Source organism: Lampetra fluviatilis, chromosome 54 (assembly GCF_964198595.1).
Source record: "Lampetra fluviatilis chromosome 54, kcLamFluv1.1, whole genome shotgun sequence".
Classification (NCBI taxonomy): Eukaryota; Metazoa; Chordata; class Hyperoartia; order Petromyzontiformes; family Petromyzontidae; genus Lampetra; species Lampetra fluviatilis.
This window is the reverse complement of record NC_136328.1, coordinates 8,536,203-8,561,050: the sequence shown is the minus strand read 5'-3', so window position 1 is coordinate 8,561,050 and position 24,848 is coordinate 8,536,203. Positions and strand designations below refer to the sequence as shown.

The window sequence follows — 24,848 nt, the reverse complement described above, 5'->3', positions numbered from 1 at the left end:
GTTTTCATGACTGCAAGGATCCATACTCTGGTTCTTTCGGTAAAGTCACGTAGGTATAAATATAAAATAGATTAAATCACGATGTTTCGGGCGCAACACAAGCGTCCGTCATCAGGTGGGACAACTACAGCAAGAAACAGTATCTGAAATGGGCAAAAGAGCTGCAAATAACAAGAGATGTCTACGAGTGGACAGAAATCCTTGAGCACGGAGCACGGCATTGCAAACATTGCAAATGTCATTAGAAACTGCAGTTCACTTGGGTGGATGTGGGAGACCAAAATAAGGTAAATTGGCTTTACTATATATGGATATAAAGAATAAGTTCACCGATTGGCTGACCTGATATTTTATCAGGTAAGGCCCACTGAGCTTCCACTGCTTTCAGTAGGCCTCGGCAAAATAAGGTAGTTTACCCTTTTTACCGGGTAAAAGGGTAAAGATGTCGACATGCCAAGGGGTAAGGTAAAGGGTGGGGTAAAGGTAGCCTGAAAGAATTACCCGGTAGGGTAAAGTATTACCCGGTAAATACTTGTTTACCGCTAAAAGCTCCGTGGCGCAGTCCGTAGCCTCCATTTAATAAGTAATATTAAAAAATACTTTATTTTAAACACGCTTTTATTAAATGTACGAGTACTGGCAGAACTTCATGACTCCAGGAAGTGGCCCCGAAGCTTGCTATAACGTAAGGGACCGTGGCCAATTACAGCCAACGTCAGTTGACCATGGACAATGAGACCCAAGCCGAAACATAACATGTAAAAAATAATGTTTAAAAATAGATATTTTTTAATGATAGAAAATAGTATTGTCATCAGTATGACATAAGTATACCAAGTTTGCAGTCGATACCATATTGGAAAGTGGGTTAAAATTGAGTTACAAGATTTGAGGCTACAAGCGTGTAAAATTGGAATCGAGAGTATTCTATATGAATAAAGCGCTCTACCTAGCATTTACCGTTATACACCTTTTTCATGTGTAGTACCCCAGTAATTACCCTGTAATCGGGTAATTTTTATGGGGTAAGGGTAAAAAGTAGGGTAAAGGTAGGCTCGTTGCTTTTTACCTTTCACTTTACCTGCTAAAGGGTAAAATGTAGGGTAGAGTGATTGTTTTGTGGTAAAGTAAAAGGTAGGGCAAAGGTCGGCTCGTTTTTACCTTGCCTTGCCAAGGCCTAGCTTTCAGAAGCGACCTGGCTGCCACAAATGATAACTCAACGAAGTGGCTTATCGTCATGTGGAAATGTACAGCAAATATTCTAAACGCGTGACGTTGATTTTAAATGTGGAGGGAAAAACTGGACCCGGAGTAAAATCCATGTGACCACGGAGAACATGCAAACTCCAAATAAACAGGCTTCGGGATCGAACTCGTGCACTTCCTGCTGCATTCTCGGCGGGGAAGATATCTCACCACCATGGGGTGGAGGAATTTTGAGATCCTGTTGGGGCCGCTGGTCCCCGAAGTCCCTCCCTGCTCCGTGCCTATGGCAGGGGCTCTGCCGTTCGTCGACCCCTCGCTTCTCTGCGAGCCGCTGCTGCCATCGCTGGGCTCATCGCCCGACGGCTCCCCTCCCTGGTCCGTCCCTCCGCGAGCTCGTGTGAGAGGCATAGCTCGCCGCACGCTCTCGTTCACCTGTAAACGCTGCGTTGTCTCTCCAAGAATCACGCGCTATTAAACGGGGGTCAGGGGTCGGAGGGCGAATGACGCTGCCCTCACACTGCGCGAGTCCCTGCGGCGAGAGACGGAGCGGGGACCTGCGGACGCACCGACCCCTTCCCCCACACTACGAGCGCACACACCTGCACACACGCGACACCCACTCGTGCGCCGCTCTACACAATGCTCCCACGAGGCGAGCCGCTGTATACGCAGCACCACACGCGTTCACACGAGGCCACGATTCGCTATTAATGATTTATTGTTTGCTACCTGGAATTGGTTGTTGAGTCAGTATAAATCGACGAGGCTGGCCTATTCTACTACCCCTGGACCTATTCCCTACTTATCAGCTATGATCCTAATTCGCCTTCTTACTCACTGTTAGGTGCCCACGGCGGTCCGTTGATCCCGTGCTAGCAGCGTACCTCGATGCGTCGCACGGACGTTCGGGTCGCTGGGCTGGAGAGCGTCGTGTCGCCTGGCGCTGGAGTGAGAGCGATTTCCCCTTTGCGCCCCCTTTTTATCCTCCCTACATCAAAGGGTTGCGGCTTCGAGCGCGATGGCGGCCCTCTTCCAGTTTTTCTTTAACAATGGACGCGCGCCCGCTAGCACGCGCACGGCGGCTCCGGGCGCCTTTTATATGCTAATCGGATGTGCTGCGTGTGCGGCGCCAATTCCAATTAATCCCCTTCTCATGCATGGCGCCGTGCTCCTGCGCACCATGCAGCGGCGTCCATCACCACGGCCCGCTGCGGAAGTTAAGCGCGGAGCCTCCATATGTCCCCACCACCTGCCCCATCAATTGCGCACCCTAGACTATGCCGCCCCGTCCCTCCTCTGCCTGTCTCGTCGACCCGTGGGGGTGTGTGTGGGGGGATGCGTTTCAACCGCGGTGGCCGAATGCCCTTCGCCGCAACCATACCATCTTAAGGCCGGTCGCAGCGCTGCGGTGCAAAGTAGCGTCGGGGGGAGGTCGTCCAATTCCCTGGTCGCCGGAAACCGTGAAAGTCAATCCCGATAAGGGCTTCTCGGATAAAAACCGGTCGATCAGGTGACCTCCCCTTCCAGCTCTATGGGTGGGGGGAAATGCGTGCGGGTGTGTTCATGTGAGGTGAGGGGGACGCGGGGTCGGCTCCGTCGCTTGGTGGTGGCGAGGTCGAAGATGGGCGCCTGCTGAACGGCTTCGTGGCGGCGGCGGCATCACAATCCTCAACAAGGAACCTTGAGGCAATGTCAAAACCCGTTAAGGGTTTTGCTTGTTTTGATATAATTATGCTCCCAAGATGCACTTCCAAAAGGCTGCTGATGGATTGTGTAAAAAAATATATTTTTGTATGCACTTATATGGTCATGTCTTCTTTTATACGTTGAGAGACCACTTTGTCTTAATTTGGAACCAACAAAGGTCTCCGTAATATATAAAAATAAGAATAGGCTTTACTCTTCCTGGCAATAAAACAAGTGTTCAGATGTTCAAACACCAAATATATGGATTTCATAAAGAGCCGTTTCTGCATTAACACACGTACTTGTGAACATGTAAACAAAACATGGCCTGATAATTGCATTGTATTTGAAACTGATTAGTCTACACCAGAGACGACCTTCTTTATGGCCGAGTCTCACCAGTGTCAGACCAGAGCACTGTTTGCCTTTTGGCGTCCTCTGGTCTGATACTGGTGAGACTCGGCCCTACAGAAGACTGGTGAAGACCAGTTTCAAAGACTGCATCATTATCAGAGCATGTTTTCTTCGCATGTTCACCAAGAATTGCGTATGGTTAATTCAGACATCATTCCTTGCCAAAGGTTTCTATTTTGTGTTTGAACATCTTAATGTGTTTTATTTCCAGAAAGGGTAAACCTATTCTTATTTTTTCATACTATTGTAAGGACAGTGAAGTCAACCTCCGGTCTGAGTGGACTAGTGGCCACGGGAGGTAATGACACGGGAGTCGGCCTACAGGGCGAATCGACTCGTGGCCACGGAAATGATCGAGAATAGGGGCGTGGTCAGGTGACGTAAGAGGACAGTAGATCTAGTGGTCAAAGGTCGCTCTCGAGCCAATGAGAATTGAGAATAGGGGCGTGGCCACACCGTAGATAAGGGGAATAGGCGGGAGACTCAGGGCTGCCAAAGTGGGGGTCTCGAATGTGTGACCGAGTGCGAGCACATGCTCCCTCAAATAAACATCTCAAGAACAAGTGCGTCCAAGTTGTCATTACATTGATACTGGCAAAAAAATCACGTAATATATATGTACATACTAACAGTTCATTTTGCAAAATTATTTTTAATGTGGCACTTATTGAATAGTTATACAGCTCAGTATTATGATACTTAATTCAAAATAATCTTCAAACTGCTTAAAGAACAGTACTCCAATAAGCTGTTGTGCACTGCAGATGCTGCATGTACTACATCGCTGGAACTAAAATACAAGAATAACTTCCATGTGCGGGAATTGAACACAGGCATTGTTGTGCAAGCCACAGTGGGCAGACATGCCTATAAAAACCATGAGATGCCAGAAGATAGGACTCCCCATTAATTGAAATTATATTGCAAGTCAAGTCACTATCAAATAAGGATGGGCAAGATTAAGGTCCATATCCATATATTCCCAAACGGCACAACGGACAACTTGGTTAGTTTTATTGCGATAGTTATATAACGACAGCAGCGCATTTTAAGTCCGATGGAAAAGGAAGTTCACCAACAAGGCATTGTGGGTTTCTCCTTTAATACCGGACAACCTGGACACACATTTCCTTGGCGTAATTTCACAGGCATGATTGTGTTCAGGCTGATTAATGAGAGCCTACTGTTGGCTTATATCCATATCATCTTGCATACAATTTTGAAATTCACATTTTTCTTATAAACAGAAACATTTAAAGGCACTTAACAGTTTTATGGAAAAAAGTCAAAGGCTGAAGTGTCACCATGCTCAAATGAGCCACGCTAGGCGGTGGAAATTACAGTTTTGCAGCAAGTGCAACTTAACTTGTTATCGATAAGCGCTCACTCCGTTTGCAGAGGCAGTGCCTGGTTAATTTGTTTCACGACTTCGCTGTGACTTTTGTTTTCCGCGCTGGACGTGTTGGGTTTACGAGCCCTTTGTCTTACGAATCATTGTCTCCATCATGTCCCACTGCTCCTTTGAGACCTGAAAACAACATCGACATCGTCAGTCACCATCTTCGGTGTTGGGATTAGCATGGTTGGTGGCTACGAACGGTGCAAAAGAATTTCAACATGCATACAAAAACATTACTGGCTTCTGGCAGTGTGAATCTGGGGGCATCGCGTCACCGTTGCATTAAAACCAAAGCACCTGAGTGTTAAAGCGAGATCTTCACTAAGGGTGTCGCTCCACTTGGCTAATTCATTAACCCCATTGTCAAACTCAAGAAACCTAAGACGGACATCTAATTGCCTTTTAACTATCCCAAGAACAAGAATTGGAATGGGGAACAAAACCTTTGCTGTTGAGTACCAGCGTGTTGTATTGGGTCTGTTGTTGTAATGTTCTTACCCGCCCCTACTGTACATCTGTGAAAAAGAGCTTTATAGCTTATCGGATTCCTTCAATATAACACTGATATTCTGAACGTTTTGGAACAACCTTGTTCCTTCCTTAACACCGTAAACCTTCCTTGAAAACATATCCTGAAGCAGAAGATTAGCGCTGGATACAACCGCATTTGCGAATATGATTTGTAACTTTCATTGCTACCCGTGTATCGATAGTTAATTTTCAGTTTTATTGAGGGATTGTGTTGTCTTTGTGTGGTCTGGGACTGTTCTTGCTGTTGTTTTGTTGCCTTTCCCAACCTTGGGAATTGATTTACTCATGCCGTTTTAACTTATATACTTTATATATTTTATGTATTTAAGTGATTTGTTTACCTATCCTATTCTTTGCACAAAAATCGTGTTTTTGTTTTGTTTGTTGTAACTTTCTGACCCACCCGTACTGGACATCTGTGAAAAAGAGCTTCATAGCTCATCGGATTTCTCCAGTATAAATACAGATTCTGATTAAGCAAATAGTCACTGGTCAGTAGGGACCCAAACGTAACGGCTACAGGGCTGGTGCGACGCGACCTACTCGATCTAATCCAGCCGTACCTGTTTGAGACCATTAAACTCCCCAGCCATCGACACATACTCTCCTCCATCCAGCCTCACCACCTGCAAGGGAAAAGTGGCATTTGAAGGTGGCGCACGGTAGCGAGTCCGAATTTCTCTTGCTGGAACTAGTGACGTAAATGTGCACGTGTGAACCGCCGCAGAGGCAATCGTTCGCCACAGAAGCTCGCAGAGGCAATCGTTCACCACAGGAGTTCGAGATGGAACAGCGGTCGGTTGGCCGCAACTCTGGCCCTTCTCTGCTCCACTGCCGCGTGCGTGGTGGCCCACATTGTAGTCGCGTTAGTGGTAGCGGTGCGGGTGGTGCATCTGTCGGTCATCTCAGACAGTTAACCCATTACACATGGGTCTGTCTCGTGTCCTGTTGTCAGCAAACCTTAGACACTTCACGTGGCCTCAAAGTGCACCAAGCCTTACACAAGTCCTGTGGTGATGTCACCGCCACTTAGTGGCGAATGGCGGCTATTGTTGATGGTGGTAGTGGTAGGATTATTCAACATCACTTTTGCCAGACACGCTGAGGATAGGCTTGCGGAGCCCCAATCTGGTTTCAGAAAAGGGCGGTCCTGCACAGATGCCATATTTTCTGTCCGTTTGCTACAGCAGAGGTGTAGGGAATTCCAACAAGACCTACATCTCTGCTTTATTGACCTGGTCAAGGCCTATGATACCATCAGTAGGCCTGGGCTCTGGGTTGTTCTTCATTAAGGACCTTCATGATGGTGAGCGGGCCCGGGTAAAACTACGTGGCCGGGAGTCGGAGCCATTCCCTGCTCACCTTGGGATGCAACAGGGATGTCCTCTGGCTCCTATATTATTTAATATCTATTTCGATCACGTAGTTCATGAAGCCTTCGATGGCTGTACCAGAGCAATTTTCATCTGGTACAGATACAATGGGAGGTTTATCGATGCCCAGGTGCGGTCAAGGAATGGCTCCCTATTGGTCAACCATGTTATGTATGCCAATGATCTGGTGATCTTTGGGTCTTTCGGTAAAGGCACGTAGATATAAAAATAATAATATCACGATGTTTCGATCGCAACACAAGCAATCGTCGTCGGGTGAAAAATATAGCAGGAGAGCTGCTGAGGCAGGAAAAAATATATGGCGGGAGCGCTGCTAAGGTTTGAGATGGGTGTAGCCCAAGGGTCAGTGGGCGGGGCTAGAGATGAAATTTGCATGTAAATGTAAGATCGTAGAAATCTTGACAAATGAAGCTGTGGGGGTGGCCATTGTATTGTGAGAGATTAGCAATGTAAGAAGTTTACTTGTAAATGTAAGATTGGAGAGAGCTCGAAAAGAGCCATCGCCACATGGAGGTGGAAAAGGATGGCAAGCCGCCATTTACTAACACAGCTAAATGTGGCTGTGTTAGTGAATGTAACTCAAAGAGTCGAAAATAACTGCTAACATAAGCAGGTAGGAAGGGAACAACACAGCCAGTTATGACCTAAACTGGTTAATAACGTCCTTCCAATGATTGCTCAGTTTGTACCCATTATCTCGGTTGAAATTGTGTCTGTTTATATATTTGGATGGCTTCATAAACGAATATTTGCTGATAGCCAGTGGGTTTGCAGAGTACCTTCGTCTTGGAAAAATAAATTTCGTGTGTGCCCACAGCGTTAAAATAATGATCAGCCACGGCCGAGGTATTGGTCCTACCGTGTTTCAGATCTGCCTTATGTTCACGAACCCGGTCCGAGACATGTCGCTTAGTTTCCCCAATGTAACTGCTGCCGCATACATAGCTTAGTTTGTAGACACCGGGGTATTGCATGTCAGGGATCAAATCCTTCACAGATGGGATCAAATCACGAATTTTATGTATGGTGTTGAATCGTACCTGGATCTTGTGTTTTTAACCGCCTCTACGGGGAGGGTTCCCACATAACTATTAGATCTTTCAACAAACTTTGAGACAAGAAGGCTCATCTGATCGAGTCGCGCACATTTCTGAAGAGATGCCGCAACACTAAGGTCATAACGATCGCCTTTACACTCACATCTGCTGCTGACACTTCTCCTAATGCTAAACGGATCTTGTTCAGGGCCAGCCTAGCCCTGATCACAGAGAGATCCTTGAAAGACCTAGACAAAGTCCCATCGGTGAGCTCCAGCAGGCAAGGCTGCGTTGGCTGGGTCAAGTAGCCCGCATGCCCAGTCACCGCATGCCTAAACAACTTTTGTTCGGTCGGATAAAGGGGGCTAAATGGGCGCGGCACGGGCTAGAGAAGAGATGGAGTGATGTGGTACAAGAGGATATGGAGCTGAGTGGATTTGCCAATGACTGGTACCAACGGTGTCAAGATCAGCCTCTGTGGACAAGGCTCGTGAAGAAACGCTACTGGGCAGTTGGAGGTGCGGGGAAAGGACAGCAAACTTAACACAAAAAGCATTTCTAAAGAAATGAGTTTTAAATCATTAAAAGTGCACAGCTCCAGTTGTTGGTGATAGTGGTAGTGATGGTGGTGGTGGATGTGGTGGCACTCACGGCGCCGCTGGCCCAACTGGCGTAGTCGCTGCACAGGAAGGTGGCGAGGTTGGCGATCTCCGGCACGGTGCCGAGGCGGCCCACGGGGATCCGATCCAGCATGACCTCCTCGAACATGCCCGAGGGGTCGAGCCGGCTGAACGCGCCCTGCACGGCGGCATCACCACCACCAAAGACAAAGATCCCCCGTGTAGCCTTAACAGACTGTTGGAGCAAGTGCTGTTAGCGAGTAGCATCTATGAAGGCCGTGACGGCACACGAGGGGGGGTGGGTGGCCAACACCACGCCCGCCCGCCTTTGTCTCCCCAGTGGTGATGTTCACACACCGCACCAGGTACTCATTTGAGGCCGAGTCGACCTCGGGAAGGCCAAGGACCGGTTGATACAATCGTCTGGGGGTTTTGGACACGAGCGGGAATCGAACTTAGGTTGCCGGGTTCGTAGCGCCACCACTCCCCACACACATGTACACACACAAGCAACATACGACATACACAAACATACACATCACCACCAGCAGCAGCTGTAGCAGCAGCTTCATAAAAACCATCGTCATTAATATCATCGGGGTCGTCAGCAGCTCCAAAGCCAACCTTTGGTCATCAATGTCAGTTGGGGTGTTATATTTGTAGCTGTCATCATCAGCAGTAAGTCAATACCATCAATGCCAACACTGCTATATTTTCGTACATGGGCATCGTCGGTTTTATTACCAGCATCACTGATGTCATGAGCACCAAAACCATCATCATCAATATCGTTATCGGCTTATGATTTATAATCTGCATCACTAGCATTACAATCTTTTTATTATTTTCAGCACCATACACGTATGCTCTAATGCTTGACAAGGTGGCACTGCAGTTGAAAAGTGCTTGACTCTAAATCCGGGGGGTAAGGGGGGGGGGGGGCAATTCATGTCGAGGGAAAAAAGTGGTCATCCTACGGAAAAACTGGCCCTCGCCATGGGAACGTGGATTTACCACCAGTGGCTCACGACCATCAAAAGCAATAAGTTTCACCCAATTGCTCAGTTGAGTTGGGAGATGCAGGATTGGCATGCATAGCTGTGTTAAGTCGCACATCACTCATTATACCGCGTTGCCTATGTTCTCTCTGAGCCACCGGACTCATCCCCAGAAACCCACACACCTCACCTTGGTTCTGATTGGTCCGGGCTGAATGACATTGAACCGCATGCCATACCTACCCCATTCCGCAGCTAGAGACCTGGAAAAAAAAGGGACGGCATTACAACCCATTCGCAAATTACAATTCCTCGTGACCCGCTCTGAAATCTACCAACTCACACCGTATTTACAGCCTCATGATAGCATTCCTGTCCCTTCTTTCCCCAACACTACCCCTCGACTTAACGTCGCATCCATGTTGTACGATGTTATAAAAAACAATTGCATTTAGACACTTTTTTAAATCCAAATCATCTTAATGAATAGACTTCAGATATGATTTGTGATAGGTACAATACAAAATATGATAATTAGGTTTTAGACAAAACTTCTGCCACAAGGACATCACCTTAAAAATTGCAATGTACCTTCTTACCCGATTGTGATATATTTCACAGGGATATGACCTATTACGGGTACTGTAAGATCCAATCATGTCCGTCCAGTGCTCGCTAAGCTGCATTGGCTTCCAGTTGCCGAACGAATACATTATCAGGTCGCACTCATTACACGCACAAAGTGCTTGCCACGAATGAACCACGATACCTTGCTGATCTCATCAATGAGCATAAACCATCACGCAAACTTCGGTCATCCTTGCAGCAGCTTTTGGCTAGCCATTGAATAAAGACGGTCACGGCATCACGCACTTTCAGATGCGCTGCTGCGGCCGTCTGGAACGCTCTTCCAATGTTAGGAAGCTACTGGAGCTTAACACTTTTAAATCTATATTGAAAATTAAATTCTTCAGAACTGCTTTGTGGTTTGTTTGTTGTCCTTTCCCCGCACCTCCGATTAGCACGGTTGGTTATGTATGGTGCGAAAGAAGTTCAACATACATATCACACCAGATAATGACCTCTTACAAGAATGTGAGAACACCTCTCACCAGGTCAACATTCCCACACTCACTTGTACATGGCCTCCACTCCAGCCTTGGCCGCTGCACTTGGCACAACAAACCCCGAGCCACTCTCGGCATAAATGGTGGTGATTGCCAGGAACGCAGCACCTGTTCACATGAGCGACAATTATTTTTATTTCAGCTGACATCTGTCTCATGAGCTTTTTCCATGCAAAAAAAAACTAAAATGATTCCTGGCTCAGCCAGGTAAGTACTGTAGAAGAGAGCTGAACACGGACGCATCTCTGGGCCTAAAGTGAACATTCCACATTGCTGTGACAGGGGCCACTCCCCTTTGAGCAACCATTGCAAACTTTCCACACAGTGGTACACAGTGTAGCCACCCTGGGGAAATGGATGGCCAAATTGACCCCGGACCACGATTGGAACTTACGGTCTTCTGAACAGAGGCGTAGCTAGGATATTCTGCGCCCGGGGACGAACTATAAAATTGGCGTCCCCCCCCCCCCCCCCCGTTTAATCACATTTTCCTATTACATCGAATAAGGAATAACAATTTAAATTTTAATTAAGCATTGTATTTAAAGAAGCAAATTTATAGAAATTATATTACATGGCTCACTCACTGTCGTAGACTGGTTGGCATAGTCTACAAAAGATACATTTTTCTTGATTTCACTGTCGCAAACTGGTCAATCACGTAATCAAAATCAGTTTTTTCCAATGTTTCTCTTTCAACGCTAAGAAGAGCAAGATCGCTGAGACGATCTTGTCCCATTGAAGCACGCAAATACGACAGAATAAGTTTCAATTTGCTGAACGACCGCTCACAGCTTGCAATTGAAACTGCTATTGTTAATAAAATTTGCAGTGAAATTCGAAAATTCGGACATATGTCGTCTCCATAAAACACAATAAAACCAAGAAGATCCAAAGGAGTTTCTGGTAGAACTTCATTCCGGTTACTGAGCAGCATTTTGCAATCTCCAATTTCTGTGAAAAGTTCGTGGCCATTGATGTCGGTGTCATAGAAATTTCCAAAATCTGTGCAATTTCGACGAATTGCATCGACATCTGTGTCGGATAGAAGAGTTTTGACGTCCAGCAGAAATCCAAATTTTGTGTTCAGGTCTTTTAGTCGTAAAAACCGTGTTGACATCTCCTGTTGAAGTCGATCAAATACGCTCTTCATAACGCACACAATTTCTTCTTCTGCTGAAAGTCCTGCATCTCTTACCAGTTCTCCTGGCATCTTGCGACATCGCCTAATTCTTCTGTCCACATCTATCCCCCAGGCTATGCATCTTGTTTTGGCGTTTTCTACAGCAACTTGGCTCAAATCATCACGAAGCTTGACAAATTCATGCTCCAAAGATTCAAGATCAGTTGCTGCTTCCTTGAAATTCATAGTAGGATCCTGTAAGCGCTTCTGAACACGATCAATTTTTCCAAGAATTACATTCCAGAAATGTAATAAAACTATGAAGTTAAAACTTAATACGCATGCCTGTAACTGTTCTGCATCACTTCTGGTTTCAGGCGTCATAGTTACGTCCTCCGATAATTTGTCTAGCAGCCCTACTAGTTCATCCAGTCCTTCATAGATAGCTTTAACAGCTTCTGATCGTGCACTCCAGCGTGTTTCAGACTCCCGCTTTACTGTGATGTGCACAGCTTTTTTAAACTCTTCCCAACGAATTGTTGAACGAGAGAAAAACAAATATATACTTTCAACTGTTCCAAAAATGTGACAAGTGGATCCTGTTTAGCTGAGTGTACTCCTGCTAAGTTTAAGCTGTGGTTGTCACAGTTGACAAACAATGCTCTGTGATTTTTGTCACATATTCGTTGTTGAAGGCCGGATATATGCCCAGTCATCACAGCAGCATTGTCATAACATTGTGCCCGACATTCGGCTAGAGGTATGTTGTCAGATTTCAGTCTCTCGACGATGACTCTTTCTAGGCTTGCTGCATCTTTTGCATGTATCTCGATATAACCTAAAAATGATTATTTAATAGTTACTTTTTTAGTTTGAAAATCCACATCCACAAATCTTATGACCTGAGAAAGCTGTTCCCAATGTCCTAGATCCGGAGTTGAGTCAAGTAAGATACCGTAGTACTTGTTTTTCCTGATATCACCCAACAATTGGTTCTTTACAGTCGACGCAAGTATGTGGATAAATTCATTCTGGATTTCCGGTGACAAATAAGAAACTGATCCCGGATTTTCTCCTGCGTGCTGTACGTGTTTTGCTAACAATGGGTCATACTGAGCAACGAGTTTGATCAGCGCGAAAAAGTTTCCAACATTTTTATCCTCATCAGCATTCAAATTTTCCTCATGGCCACGTAGTGCCAAATTTTGTGAAACCAGAAACTTAATACAGGTGAGTATTCTTTGCAATATATCTCGCCAACGTTGTTTTTCCAAATGAATCTGAGCTTGAACCACTGCGTCAATTCCAGTACCATCAATTATCCTTCGTTCGGCTTCCTTCCATGTAGTAAAAGCTGTGCGGTGGCTAGGATTGTTTTCATGAGAATTTAGTTTTTCTGGCTTTCTCCACTTGTTGAAACCGTTTGTTAACTCAAACGAAGCTCGTGAGTTTGAACTCGATGATGTAAATAATAGACAACAGAAACAGTAAGCAGCTTTATTGATTGGTGAATATAATAGCCACGAACGATTCACTTCCTCTCCGTTCGCTAGTCGGCGTTTAAACCATGCTGATGTAATTGAACGTTCTCTGGATACTGATGATAGATTGTCTCTGTGCTGAAAAGGCAAGGATCCGAGAGTAATCATTTCATTGCGAAGAGGCTGTGATATTTTCGATAGCTTTGTCGTTTTATCAAAATTTAAGTAGCCAACATCGTGAAACCTTAGTACAGTAGGAACAGCATCATAATGAGTATTTTCAGCTTCTCTATCAGAATATTCTTCTATCTCATCTTCCCCGTTACTGTCAACAAGTTCATCATCATGTTGAACCTGTTCAACGACGACGCCCTGGTCTTCAGTGTTTTCGGAGTCTTCCTCAACATAGACAGTAACATCTGTCTGAACCATGTTTTTCTCCGAGTCCTCAATGTCTTCAACCTTCTCGTTTACATGCTCTGAAATAGGTGGTTGATAGCCGTCATCTTCTGATTCTGAAGAGTTGGAGTTTTCAGCTTCAGCTTCTTTCTTCTTGGCTTTCTTTAAAAAGCTAGCCAGTAATGTACTTGACTTCTTTGATGCCATTTCAGCTTGTTTTTTTCTTTTACGACATTGAGCTCCACTTCGTTTTCTTCCTGACATGGCTGACAAAAATTATAAATATATTATTATATCACTGAGTACACTGAAGTGAAAAAAATATGTGTAGGCCTAGACAATAACATAGTGGCACTGGCATAGTGCTACTACAATAAATAATTATTATAATAATTAGGCTATACATGCAGATTAAAAGTACATAATTTATACGCTTAAAGGCAGATTATGCTGCAGATATTTAAAAATATCGATATATTAAATTGTATTCTATATTTAAAAAAACATTAATTTATTTATCAAAAAATATAAAACATACCTCTTGTTGTTCAAGTAACCAAAATAGGTCGCCGCTTTGGACGCCACCGCCTATAAGCTTCTACTGTCGGTCATACGCGGCCATGTAACGGCATAGACTTACCCGCCGAGGTTGACGCTCGTCCGGTGGCTTGTAGTCGTGGCACGGTGGTCTAGCTAACAAAGTAACACTCTCACTTAGTGTCCGCCAGCGAGCATGGCTCGGCTCTTAGGTCAGTTCAAATATAAGGTACGAGCGACGTACACGTATAAGTGAGCCTTGTAGTAAATGCTGCTAAATGAAGGCCACGCTATGTTGACGTGCGTGGGCTGCTCCGGCTGCTGCAGCCGCCTGGAGTTGATGTCACTAATAAGAACAAAAAATAGGCCGTCGTAGTTTCCGCCACCAAAAAACAGGCCAGTGACTAAGGCTGAAAGACTGCGCCTGTCTGTTGTTTGGGACGTTCTTCCATGTAAGTTCTTAATAGGCGCGCGTACCAAAATGTAATTACATGACATGTAGGCTGTGTGTGGCGGGATATATAAACTTTTAGGTTGAGGTGTAAATCAGGCTGCCGCGCCCGCCGCAATAAGTTATCACGTGACGTTGTAAGCCTCATTTTGGCGCCCCTTTACCTTGGCGCCCGGGGACACGTGTACCCCCCTGCCCCCCCCTAGCTACGCCTCTGCTTCTGAATTTAATTTGAGCACTCTAATCTCTAATGCAGGTATCCCTCGATTTACGAAAGGGATGCGTTCTTTAAAAAACACGGGTACAATAAAATATTGTAAATCTGAACGGCTTTTCCCATTCATTTAATCCAACTCAACTACTAACCTAAATATATACACCTGTATCACTTTTCACAATACAATAGTAATAATAAAGAACATGAAGAATAAAACAATTGAATAATAATTTAAAAGAAAAAATGTACATTTTCATGGAAAAAGATCTGACTGTAAAGGTGCTGCGGAGGTGTTGCTGTTGCACCGTTGGGACACCGTGAGACTCTGTGGCCGATTGATGCCGCAGCCTCCCAGGTGGCTCTTCGTTGACGATCTCACGGCGCGTGGCCGTAGTGACATTTCACGCGGAAATTCTATTTCGTTCATCGAAAAGTGTCCTTAATTGTCAATTGTGTTCACGCGAAATGTCGTAAACCTAACGTTCGTAAATCGAGAGATACCTGTACTTGGGGTTAATTTTCTAAAATGTTTGGTTTGGTAGAAGATACCAGCACACAATGGCCTATTGTAGCAAAGCACACCGCACGGTCAACGTCAACTTCATCGTCGTGACCATCATCATCATTTGTCGTCGTCGGCCACAATGGCACAAAGCAGCGGTCACCTTTGCCGGCCTGGATGAGCCGCTTGCCCAGGTCCAGCGTGACGAAGGCTGAGCCGTTGAGCACGATGTCTGTGATGGCGCGCCACGCGTTGGGGGAGAGACGCTCGCTCGGGGACACAAAGTTTCCCGCCGCGTTGTTGATGATCACCTGCAAGCGCCTCCCATTAGCACGGCTGGCTACGCATGGTGCGAAATAATTTCAACGTACGTACGTACAAGCAATTCATGTGAAGGCAAGAGGGGTAAAGGCGCAGCCCTGCAATTGCTTGCTTATGCCACTGCAGCGGAAGGGCCTCCTCTAGAGGGAGCTATAGAGAGGCCTCTTGAGGGAGCTCTCAAGCTCTAGAGCCCCGATAATAAAGGGTTTTTGGGTTAGATTATGTAAATATAAATGTGTCCGAATAAGTTGTTCCCCTTTTTTCTGGTAACAAAACTGAAACCTTTTTACAAGGAATCATGTCTGCATTAATCAGTTTCAAGGACAATGCATATATTGTCAGTGTTTTTTTTTTGCATTCTGACCACAAGTATTGTGGTTAATGTAGACATGATTCCTCTTAAAAAGGTTTCAGTTTTCTTGCCAGAAAAGAGGGGAAAAAGCTATTCTTCTATTTTGGTACTGGTAAAATGATATAAATGTGTCATTAAACCCGCCACAGCCAATTATTAAGATTTGTCACGTAAATATTTATATGTACGCAATCTAACTGTAGTGTAGCCATTTATACACCTGCGTGGACAACGGTGGGGGGAATTAAGAAACTTTCCCATTGTTTCAACTGCCACGCCGGTAGATCAAATCAGCGACCTCTGGATTACAAGTCAAAAACTAAACTAAACTTTCGTATTTTACAGGTAAGGCCCACTGAACCATATAGCTCTTTTCAGAAGTGACCTGGCCAGAAATGATGGCTCAACGAAGTGGCTCATTGTCACGTGGACATGTATAGCAGCAAAATACTCTCAACGTGTGACGTTGATTCTAAATGTGGAGGGAAAAACCGGAGGACCCGGAGAAAAATCCACATGACCACGGAGAGAGAAACACCTCAAACTTCAAATATAGAGCAAGCGTCAGGGTCGGGATCGAATCAACAACCTCCTGTATACCAGGTGAGGTAGTTAACATCTCACCACCGTGGCACCCAAACACAGATGAGCGGTGTGCAGTGAGCGCAAAGTGAAGGAGCGACCTCCGACCTGGGGCAGCCCCGCAACCTCCACGGCGGAGTCCACGGCCGCCTTCACTGACGCTGGGTCCCGCACGTCGCACTGCACGGCGTGCACCTAGTCAGGCACAGGGCGCACACCAACATCACCACCGGTACTACTTAGCAGGAGTACCATCACTCCCACGAATACCATGACCATGAAGTAACACTGATATACAGCACAAGCGCCGGTAGCATCTTTAGAACCATCACTACCACTGTTAGAACCACACCGAGTACCAGCGCCATCACCAGAACCAGCACGACTAGCACTACCACTTGCAGCACCACCACATTACCATAATCACGAGTACGATCAGCACAAGCACCCCCACAAGCACAGATAGCGCGACCACCAGCGCACCACGATGAGCACCACAATCTTGAATCGTAACCACCACAAACACAAATATAACAGACCAAAAACGCATAGTTGGAGACATTCAGCAAAGTGGTGATAATAAAAACGTTGATTATGAATAAAATAAACTTTTTATATTACTAAGTCCCACTGAGCTATAAAGATGTTTTTTCAGAAGCAACCTGGCCACAAATTATAGCTTAACAAAGTGGCTTATCATGTGGAAATGTCTACTCTAAATGCATTTTAAAATAAAACTGTCATTACAGAATGTTACATTGTTGTAATATATTACAATAGCACTAATATCACAAGTCCGGTAGACACACACATCTCATTCTCAAGGATGGCTGATCACCCATCACATGTCATTGTAAAGCAAAGAGGCATCCTGTGGTGTGTAGAGGACTCATTTGTCGAGCACCTTGTTTCCCGTCTCGGCCGTGATCTCTGCTGCAGTCTGCTGCAGAACGTCCAGTTTCCTGGGTACAAAAAACAAAGCAGCACGCTAGGGGGCCGTATAGTATAGCAAGTAGGTTATCCATCACATCCGAGCGACGCTGCAGTCAAGAGTGTTTAAGTAAAAAATGGAAGGGACGTGAGTTCCAATCCTAGTCAAGGTTTGCAAGATTGCATTTGGTGTTGAAACATTGGCAGGAATGTATGTACTTATGCAATTGTACTTATAAATCTTCTTGGTTCTTTCGGTAAAGTCACGTAGAAGGGAGATAATAAAATAATAAAACACAATAAAATAATACAATTCTCACGACGTTTCGGCCACAACGCAAGCAGCCGTCCTCAGGTGAAAAACAGGTCTGTCGGAAAGACTGTCTGTCGGAAAGACCTGTTCTTCACCCGAGGACGGCTGCTTGCGTTGTGGGCGAAACGTCGTGAGAATTGTATTATTTGATGTGTTATTTTTATTACTTTATTATTTCCCTTCTACGTGACTTTACCGAAAGAACCAAGAAGATGAATCCCTGCAGTCACGAAAGCTTTAAATTGTACTTATAAACTTTACTTTGCACTGCCATCTGTTTTTGTATTGTTTGTTGTTGTAACTTTCTGACTCGCCCCGACTGGATATCTGTGGAAGAGAGCTTGATAGCTCATTGGATTCTTCTAGTCGAAATAAATATTCAGATTCTGACTTGGCTCACCATCCATTTAGAGTAGATAAAAAAAGAACGATCGAATGGGAAGTCAACAGTCACCCGACGGAGAGGATGGCTCTAGCCATGGAAATGCAGACATTCCACCACCAGTTCAAGAGCTACGAAGAAGATGATTGTTGCTCAATGCTCATGTGAGCAGTGAGCCACTTTCACTCAAGACTACGACTCAAATTTCCGCAAGAAAGGGCAGCGTTAGTCAGATGCGTATTCAAGGACGGACGGATGGTGGTGAAGGCGGCCACCTGCTGGCGATGACGCACTGAGCTCCAAGGGCAGACAGCATGGACACCATGCCCCGGCCCAGCCCTGTGCCACCACCCGTCACAAACGCTACTTTGCCGGCGAAGGTTCCAGGGGGCAGCATGGGTGCTGCCTGTGCCGGGAAGTGAGAGGCGTGAGGCCTCGACTTGTCATCGCTCGCGCGTCTCCGCTGCTCGCCCAAGCCCTGAGGACACAATGGGGGGATCGGTGAGGCTTTGCCAACAAGCCGCGTGATGGCAGCAACGACCCGCGCGCGGTCGCTCATATGTCCTTTTCCGCTGTACAAGCGAGACGAGCCGGGGCTGTGCCGAGCCGGCTTTGCCATGCGTGGCTCATGGAGGCATCAGATTACTCGTTATATATTTCAGAACACATGCCTTGTGAGGCCAGAGTTGTTTTATGGTATGGTTCTGTCTTGATTTGAAGCTTTCGTGACTGCAGGAATCCACTCTTTGGTTCTTCGGTAAAGTCACATAGGTTTAAAATAAAATAAATACAAATATGCTTCTGGTTCCACTTGGCTCAGCAAATTGCAAATGACTCTCAAAGATTTGTTTTGGAGGAGGGTGGAGGGAGCAGCTACCCCTTGTTCCGTTTCCTCTCAAAAGTCCAAACATTGTAAGACAAATCCCACTTGAAGGGCATCATTTATACCTGCAATAGTGGTAACTGTTTTATTCTTCCTATAACAGGTTGTTAGGTATTTAGGTCAGCGTGAACAAGCCTCCGTTTCAAAGTCGGTGAAATGTCAATGTATCAACTCACCATTTGAACATTATGGCAGGAACCCGGGGTCCCAGAAGCCCCCGGCTCTCGTATAAACATTATATTATAACTAGCAGAAGTACCCGGCGTTGCCCGGGTGAAAAATATATTTCTTAATAACCTTACATATATACGCAAAGAAATAAATAAATAAAGTTGAATAACACTAAATCGATCATTAAACCACTTTAAAGGTGACGGATAAAGAAACTGACATGCCTATTCCCATCGCGGGGCACGGGACGTGCCTCCCGGCAAATCCCTCGCAAGCGAGCGTACACAGACGGACAGACAATTTTTGAGTACGACGTTTCGCTGGTAATTGCATCCAGCATCAGCGAAACGTCGTACTCTGAAATGGTAATTGTTGTGGTTTCACGCTTCAACACACCGGTGGGCTAAAGCAGTGAACTATTAGTCTTTTATCAACGTGACACTTTTTTACTGATTGGCCGTGTCGGGTGGTGGAGGGTTACAACACATTAATAAATAAGGCGATCTAAACCCAATAACGTTGTTTATGAATAATGGTCGCCAAAGCCTACGTGTTACAAATTGACTCACTTTACTTAATAACCAGGCTACAGTCTACATTATAGACTGCCAGTACACCCACCCAGCTTAATAACCAGGCTACAGTCTATATTATAGACTGCCAGTACGCTCACCCAGCTTAATGACTATTTGTACAGTCAACATTTAAAGAATCGATTCTTGGCGCGTCGGGTTTAAAAGTAATTACACAGTTGTTTTTTTATTGGTATGTAATGTTTGAAAGTTTTCAGAAGATTTTAAATGTATTTTCCCCCCGGGCAACGCTGGGTATATCGAGTTTATACCACAAAGTCGTTGCTTGACATAGGTGGGGTGTCGAGGCCTAGTACCGTGCAGAGCTTCCGGCCTCGCCTAGATTGCCCACCCGGCTGAGGCTGGGTACTGAGGCCGTTACCCCCCCCCCCCCCCGCGCTACAATAATACTGTCTAATCGCTATAATTTTATTATCTACCGACCCTATAATAGTAATTGCACACATTGGGGTGGGGGGGGGGGAGTGAAGAGGACGTGAAACTTTGATGAATTTACCTCAGAGTCGCGTATTAATGCGTGCGCATATTTTGAACGGGAATTAAAAATGGCGTCCACCCCGCAGCGAATGCGTCGCTACCCGTTGCCAGGGGCAACCATTTCGTCCAATGAAACTGCGTATGGTACGGCGACACACAGACAGACAGACAGATTTGCGATTTTATATATATAGACTAGCATAAGTACCCGGCGTTGCCCGGGTGAAAAATATATTTCTTAATAACCTTACATATATACACAGATGGGCTGCTACCCCTGCCCCCCCCCCCCCAGCCACGATCTCCTCGGCCGCTGTGCAGTAATATGTACGGCCTATAGTGTGGTGGGGTGTCGAGGCCTAGTACCGTGCAGAGCCTCCGGCCTCGCCTAAATTGCCCACCTGGCTGAGGCTGGGTACGGGTGCCATTCCCCCCCCCCCCCCCGCGCTACAATAATACTGTCTAATCGCTATAATTTTATTATCTACCGACCCTATAATAGTAATTGCACACATTGGGGTGGGGGGGGAGTGAAGAGGACGTGAAACTTTGATGAATTTACCTCAGAGTCGCGTGGTGGGTGTCGAGGCCTAGTACCGTGCAGAGCCTCCGGCCTCGCCTAAATTGCCCACCCAGCTGAGGCTGGGTACTGGGTCCGGTACCCCCCCCCCCCCCCGCGCTACAATAATACTGTCTAATCGCTATAATTTTATTATCTACCGACCCTACAATAGTAATTGCACACATTGTGGTGGGGGGGGGGGGAGTGAAGAGGACGTGAAACTTTGATGAATTTACCTCAGAGTCGCGTGTTAATGCGTGCGCATATTTTTAACGGGAATTAAAAATGGCGTCCACCCCGCAGCGAATGCGTCGCTACCCGTTGCCAGGGGCAACCGCCGTCCAATGAAACTGCGTATGGTCCGGCGACACACAGACACACACACAGACAGACAGACAGACAGATTTGCGATTTTATATATATAGATGTACACAAAAACTTTGCTCTTTTTCACCAATGGGTTTGAAGGATGGTGGCAAGTGTTGTCTTGTTAAACTATGCCTTTAAAACTGAAACTACTTTCCTGCAGTACCTCTATTTAAATACACTATCGAAATTTTTTATAAACCCCTCTGTCAATCATCGTGTTTCTCAGTGTGGATTCGTGAACACACTTTGTAAACAATACATACAATAGTACGCGTTTTCAATACGCTGTTCATATTGTAACAAGCGTTTATACCAATGTTACTCTACAGAGTGGGTCACCGCTCCTCTTATCCGCATTGATATGAGCGGTATGTGGGGACTATGGCTTAACCGCAAAAAAAAATCTGTACAGATGTATACGGACAAGAGAAGTATTATCAAACAGGAGGAATTAACGGTGCAACGCATCTTATCTATTCTACAGGTAATATGATTGTCATCGATTGATCCTGGCTGCAGACATTGGTAGGTTACAAATAATAATGAAGATAAGAGAGCAGTTTCACCGTATTATGCATACTGTGGTGACAAATAAAGGACTTAAGTCATGTAGGCAGTAGTAATAGGTTTTTACCCTTTCAACTGGTACAAAAACTGACACCTTTATACAAGGCATCATGTTTGCAATAACCACGACAAAAGCAGTCAAAATGCAAACAAAAAGAAACAACTCTGATGATGATCATGATATGCACTGTCCTTGAAGTTGATTGGTCCACACCTGAGACAGCTTTTCTTAGAGCCTAGTCTCCATTGGTGTTGGACCAGATGACGCCAAAGGGCGTACAACTCAAAGACAGTGAGTGAGTGCACTATCAGAGTATTGAGAGCTCAGGGTAAGCATTTACACTATGAGACCTCCTTTACCAGTGGCAAAATATAGTAATAGGTTTTTACCCTTTCAACTCATGTGGGCAGTTTGAGCAGCTTTGAACAAGACTTATTATCCTGCCCGTACCCGAGCATGGAGTGCATTCGCTTGTTCAGCTCTTCTGCGTATTCATCCTCGCTGCTGCGCTTGGACACGACATGACAACAGAATGATCCGCGCCAGGCGGGTCGAGGCGTTTATGTGCGCGGAGGGACGGAGTCGCTAAAAATAAATTAATTACGATTTAGACTTCCGTTTATTCAGAACCCCAGGGTCCCGCCATAAAGTTAATTTGTTCCCATTGCAACGAACGGATGTAGTTGGGGACACAACAATGAACGTTCACTATACAATTTCTCAAACAAAAACATTCGGGCAAATGAAATCGCAATGTCTCGGCTCAAACTTGGGAAGGTGTTCATCTCCACTGGCAGCCCTCATTCAGGGGTGGAAATTCCACATTCCCGTGGCAGGGACCGGTCCACCCTTGCTGATCCTCTAGGACTGTGGTTGTTTACCTGGGGTGGCACGCACCCCTTTGGGAGTGCGAGATACCCTTGGGCAGATTTTTTTTTAGAAGGTAAATAATCTAAAACACAAATGAGGCACGTAAGTACTACTACTTTGTTTCATCAAACCCTATGTACGCATTAACATCATACATGCTTTACCGATTGACAACTCAAGGGGTGCAAGGCTGCAGGCAGTGAAGGTTAACAAACTCTGCTCTATGGAGTTTGTGAGCAGTGGGTCAGCCCTCTTACCGGGGGGGCCCTCGCTCCGGGTCAAACAAACAGCAACAACGTTTCACCTATTCTTGGTTCTTTCGGTAAAGTCATGTAGAAGGGAAATTATAAAATTATAAAAAAGAAAGCACTATTATTTTATTATTTCCCTTCTACGTGACTTTACAGAAAGAACCAACAATATGAATCCCTGCAGTCACGAAAGCTTTAAATAGATATTAAATTTTTCGCCTACAACACCGCGGCCCTAGAATAAAAAGTATAAAACCCACGCCACACATTTGCACAAAATTGACGCTTCCGTTTACACCACCACCGCCGCCGTGACACAAACACGTAAAGTGGGTAAGAGGTCACCACGGCGGAGACACGAAGCCCGCGGCCGCGACTCGGCCACTCGCGGCACCGCCTGAACACTGGGGGGGAGGGGTGGTGATGGTGGTGGTGGGACACGTCTCCGTTTGTTCAAAGTGTCGAGTGTCGAGAGTTGCTGCCGGAGGCTCAGAGTTGCGAGCGACGGCGGGAGACGTCGGGTTGGGCCTTGTACCTGTTGCCTTGACAACAGAGGCGCGCCTCGCCTGGCGAGCGAGGCCCGCAGCAGCAGGAGGGGGGAAGAAGCCATGGCGGGCGCGGGCGAGGGCGACGAGCGGACTCCTTGCTGCCGCTGATGTTGTTGTTGTTGCTGCTGCTGATGTTGTTGTTGCTGCTACTGATGATGTTAATGCTGCTGTTGTTGCTGCTGATGTTGCCGCTGTTGCTACTGATGTTGCCGCTGTTGTTGCTGCTATCGCTGATGTTGCTGCTGCTACTGCTGATGTTGCTGCTGCTGATGTTGCTGCTGCTGCTACTGCTGATGTTGCTGCTGCTACTGCTGATGTTGCTGCTGCTACTGCTGATGATGATGTTGCTGCTATTGCTGTCGCAGGGGCTTTTATTTAACGCGGCGCCGCGACCTGCACGGAGACTCCGCCCACCAGAGGCGTAGCTAGGGGGGGGCAGGGGGGTACACATGTCCCCGGGCGCCAAGGTAAAGGGGCGCCAAAATGAGGCTTACAACGTGACATTATAACTTATTGCGGCGGGCGCGGCAGCCTGAAACTACTGCACAAATCTACACCTCAACCTAAAAGTTTATATATCCCGCCACACACAGCCTACATGTCATGTAATTACATTTTGGTACGCCTATTAAGAACTTACATGGAAGAACGTCCCAAACAACAAACAGGCGCAGTCTTTCAGCCTTAGTCACTGGCCTGTTTTTTTGGTGGCGGAAACTACGACATGATGATGAACTTGTTGACAGTAACGGGGAAGATGAGCTAGAAGAATCTTCTGATAGAGACGCTGAAAATACTCATTATGATGCTGTTCCTGCTGTACTAAGGTTTCACGATGTTGGCTACTTAGAATTTGATAAAACGACAAAGCTATCGAAAATATCACAACCTCTTCGCAATGAAATGATTACTCTCGGATCCTTGCCTTTTCAGCACAGAGACAATCTATCATCAGTATCCAGAGAACGTTCAATTACATCAGCATGGTTTAAACGCCGACTAGCGAACGGAGAGGAAGTGAATCGTTCGTGGCTATTATATTCACCAATCAATAAAGCTGCTTACTGTTTCTGTTGTCTATTATTTACATCATCGAGTTCAAACTCACAAGCTTCGTTTGAGTTAACAAATGGTTTCAACAAGTGGAGAAAGCCAGAAAAACTAAATTCTCATTAAAACAATCCTAGCCACAGTACGGAAGGAAGTCGAACGAAGGATAATTGATGGTACTGGAATTGACGCAGTGGTTCAAGCTCAGATTCATTTGGAAAAACAACGTTGGCGAGATATATTGCAAAGGATACTCACCTGTATTAAGTTTCTGGTTTCACAAAATTTGGCACTACGTGGCCATGAGGAAAATTTGAATGCAGATGAGGATAAAAATGTTGGAAACTTTTTCGCGCTGATCAAACTCGTTGCTCAGTATGACCCATTGTTAGCAAAACACGTACAGCACGCAGGAGAAAATCCGGGATCAGTTTCTTATTTGTCACCGGAAATCCAGAATGAATTTATCCACATACTTGCGTCGACTGTAAAGAACCAATTGTT

At 45.8% G+C, this 24,848-nt stretch overlaps 1 protein-coding gene across 1 annotated transcript; it reads right to left on the bottom strand.

Annotated features, from left to right (window-relative positions):
• Positions 1–4,306: 4,306 nt before the first annotated feature.
• LOC144949689 (2,4-dienoyl-CoA reductase [(3E)-enoyl-CoA-producing], mitochondrial-like) lies at positions 4,307–23,968 on the bottom strand. The gene is made up of 10 exons (XM_078879703.1): positions 23,282–23,968; positions 18,278–18,480; positions 17,282–17,339; positions 16,486–16,572; positions 15,286–15,433; positions 10,421–10,520; positions 9,476–9,548; positions 8,319–8,465; positions 5,800–5,862; positions 4,307–4,834 (listed from the first exon to the last, which is right to left on the bottom strand). Exons 1-10 carry the CDS (start codon positions 23,354–23,356, stop codon positions 4,775–4,777), a joined length of 1,014 nt encoding a protein of 337 aa, XP_078735829.1. The 5' UTR covers positions 23,357–23,968; the 3' UTR covers positions 4,307–4,774.
• Positions 23,969–24,848: the final 880 nt, after the last annotated feature.

Coding starts and splice junctions, on each gene's coding strand:
- LOC144949689 (XM_078879703.1), bottom strand. CDS start 23,356: ATGGCTTCTTCCCCCCTCCTGCTGCTGCGGGCCTCGCTCGCCAGGCGA. Junction 18,481..23,281: donor CTCTGTTGTCAAGGCAACAG/GTACAAGGCCCA, acceptor TTGTGTCCTCAG/GGCTTGGGCGAGCAGCGGAG. Junction 17,340..18,277: donor CAGTGCGTCATCGCCAGCAG/GTGGCCGCCTTC, acceptor TTTTGTACCCAG/GAAACTGGACGTTCTGCAGC.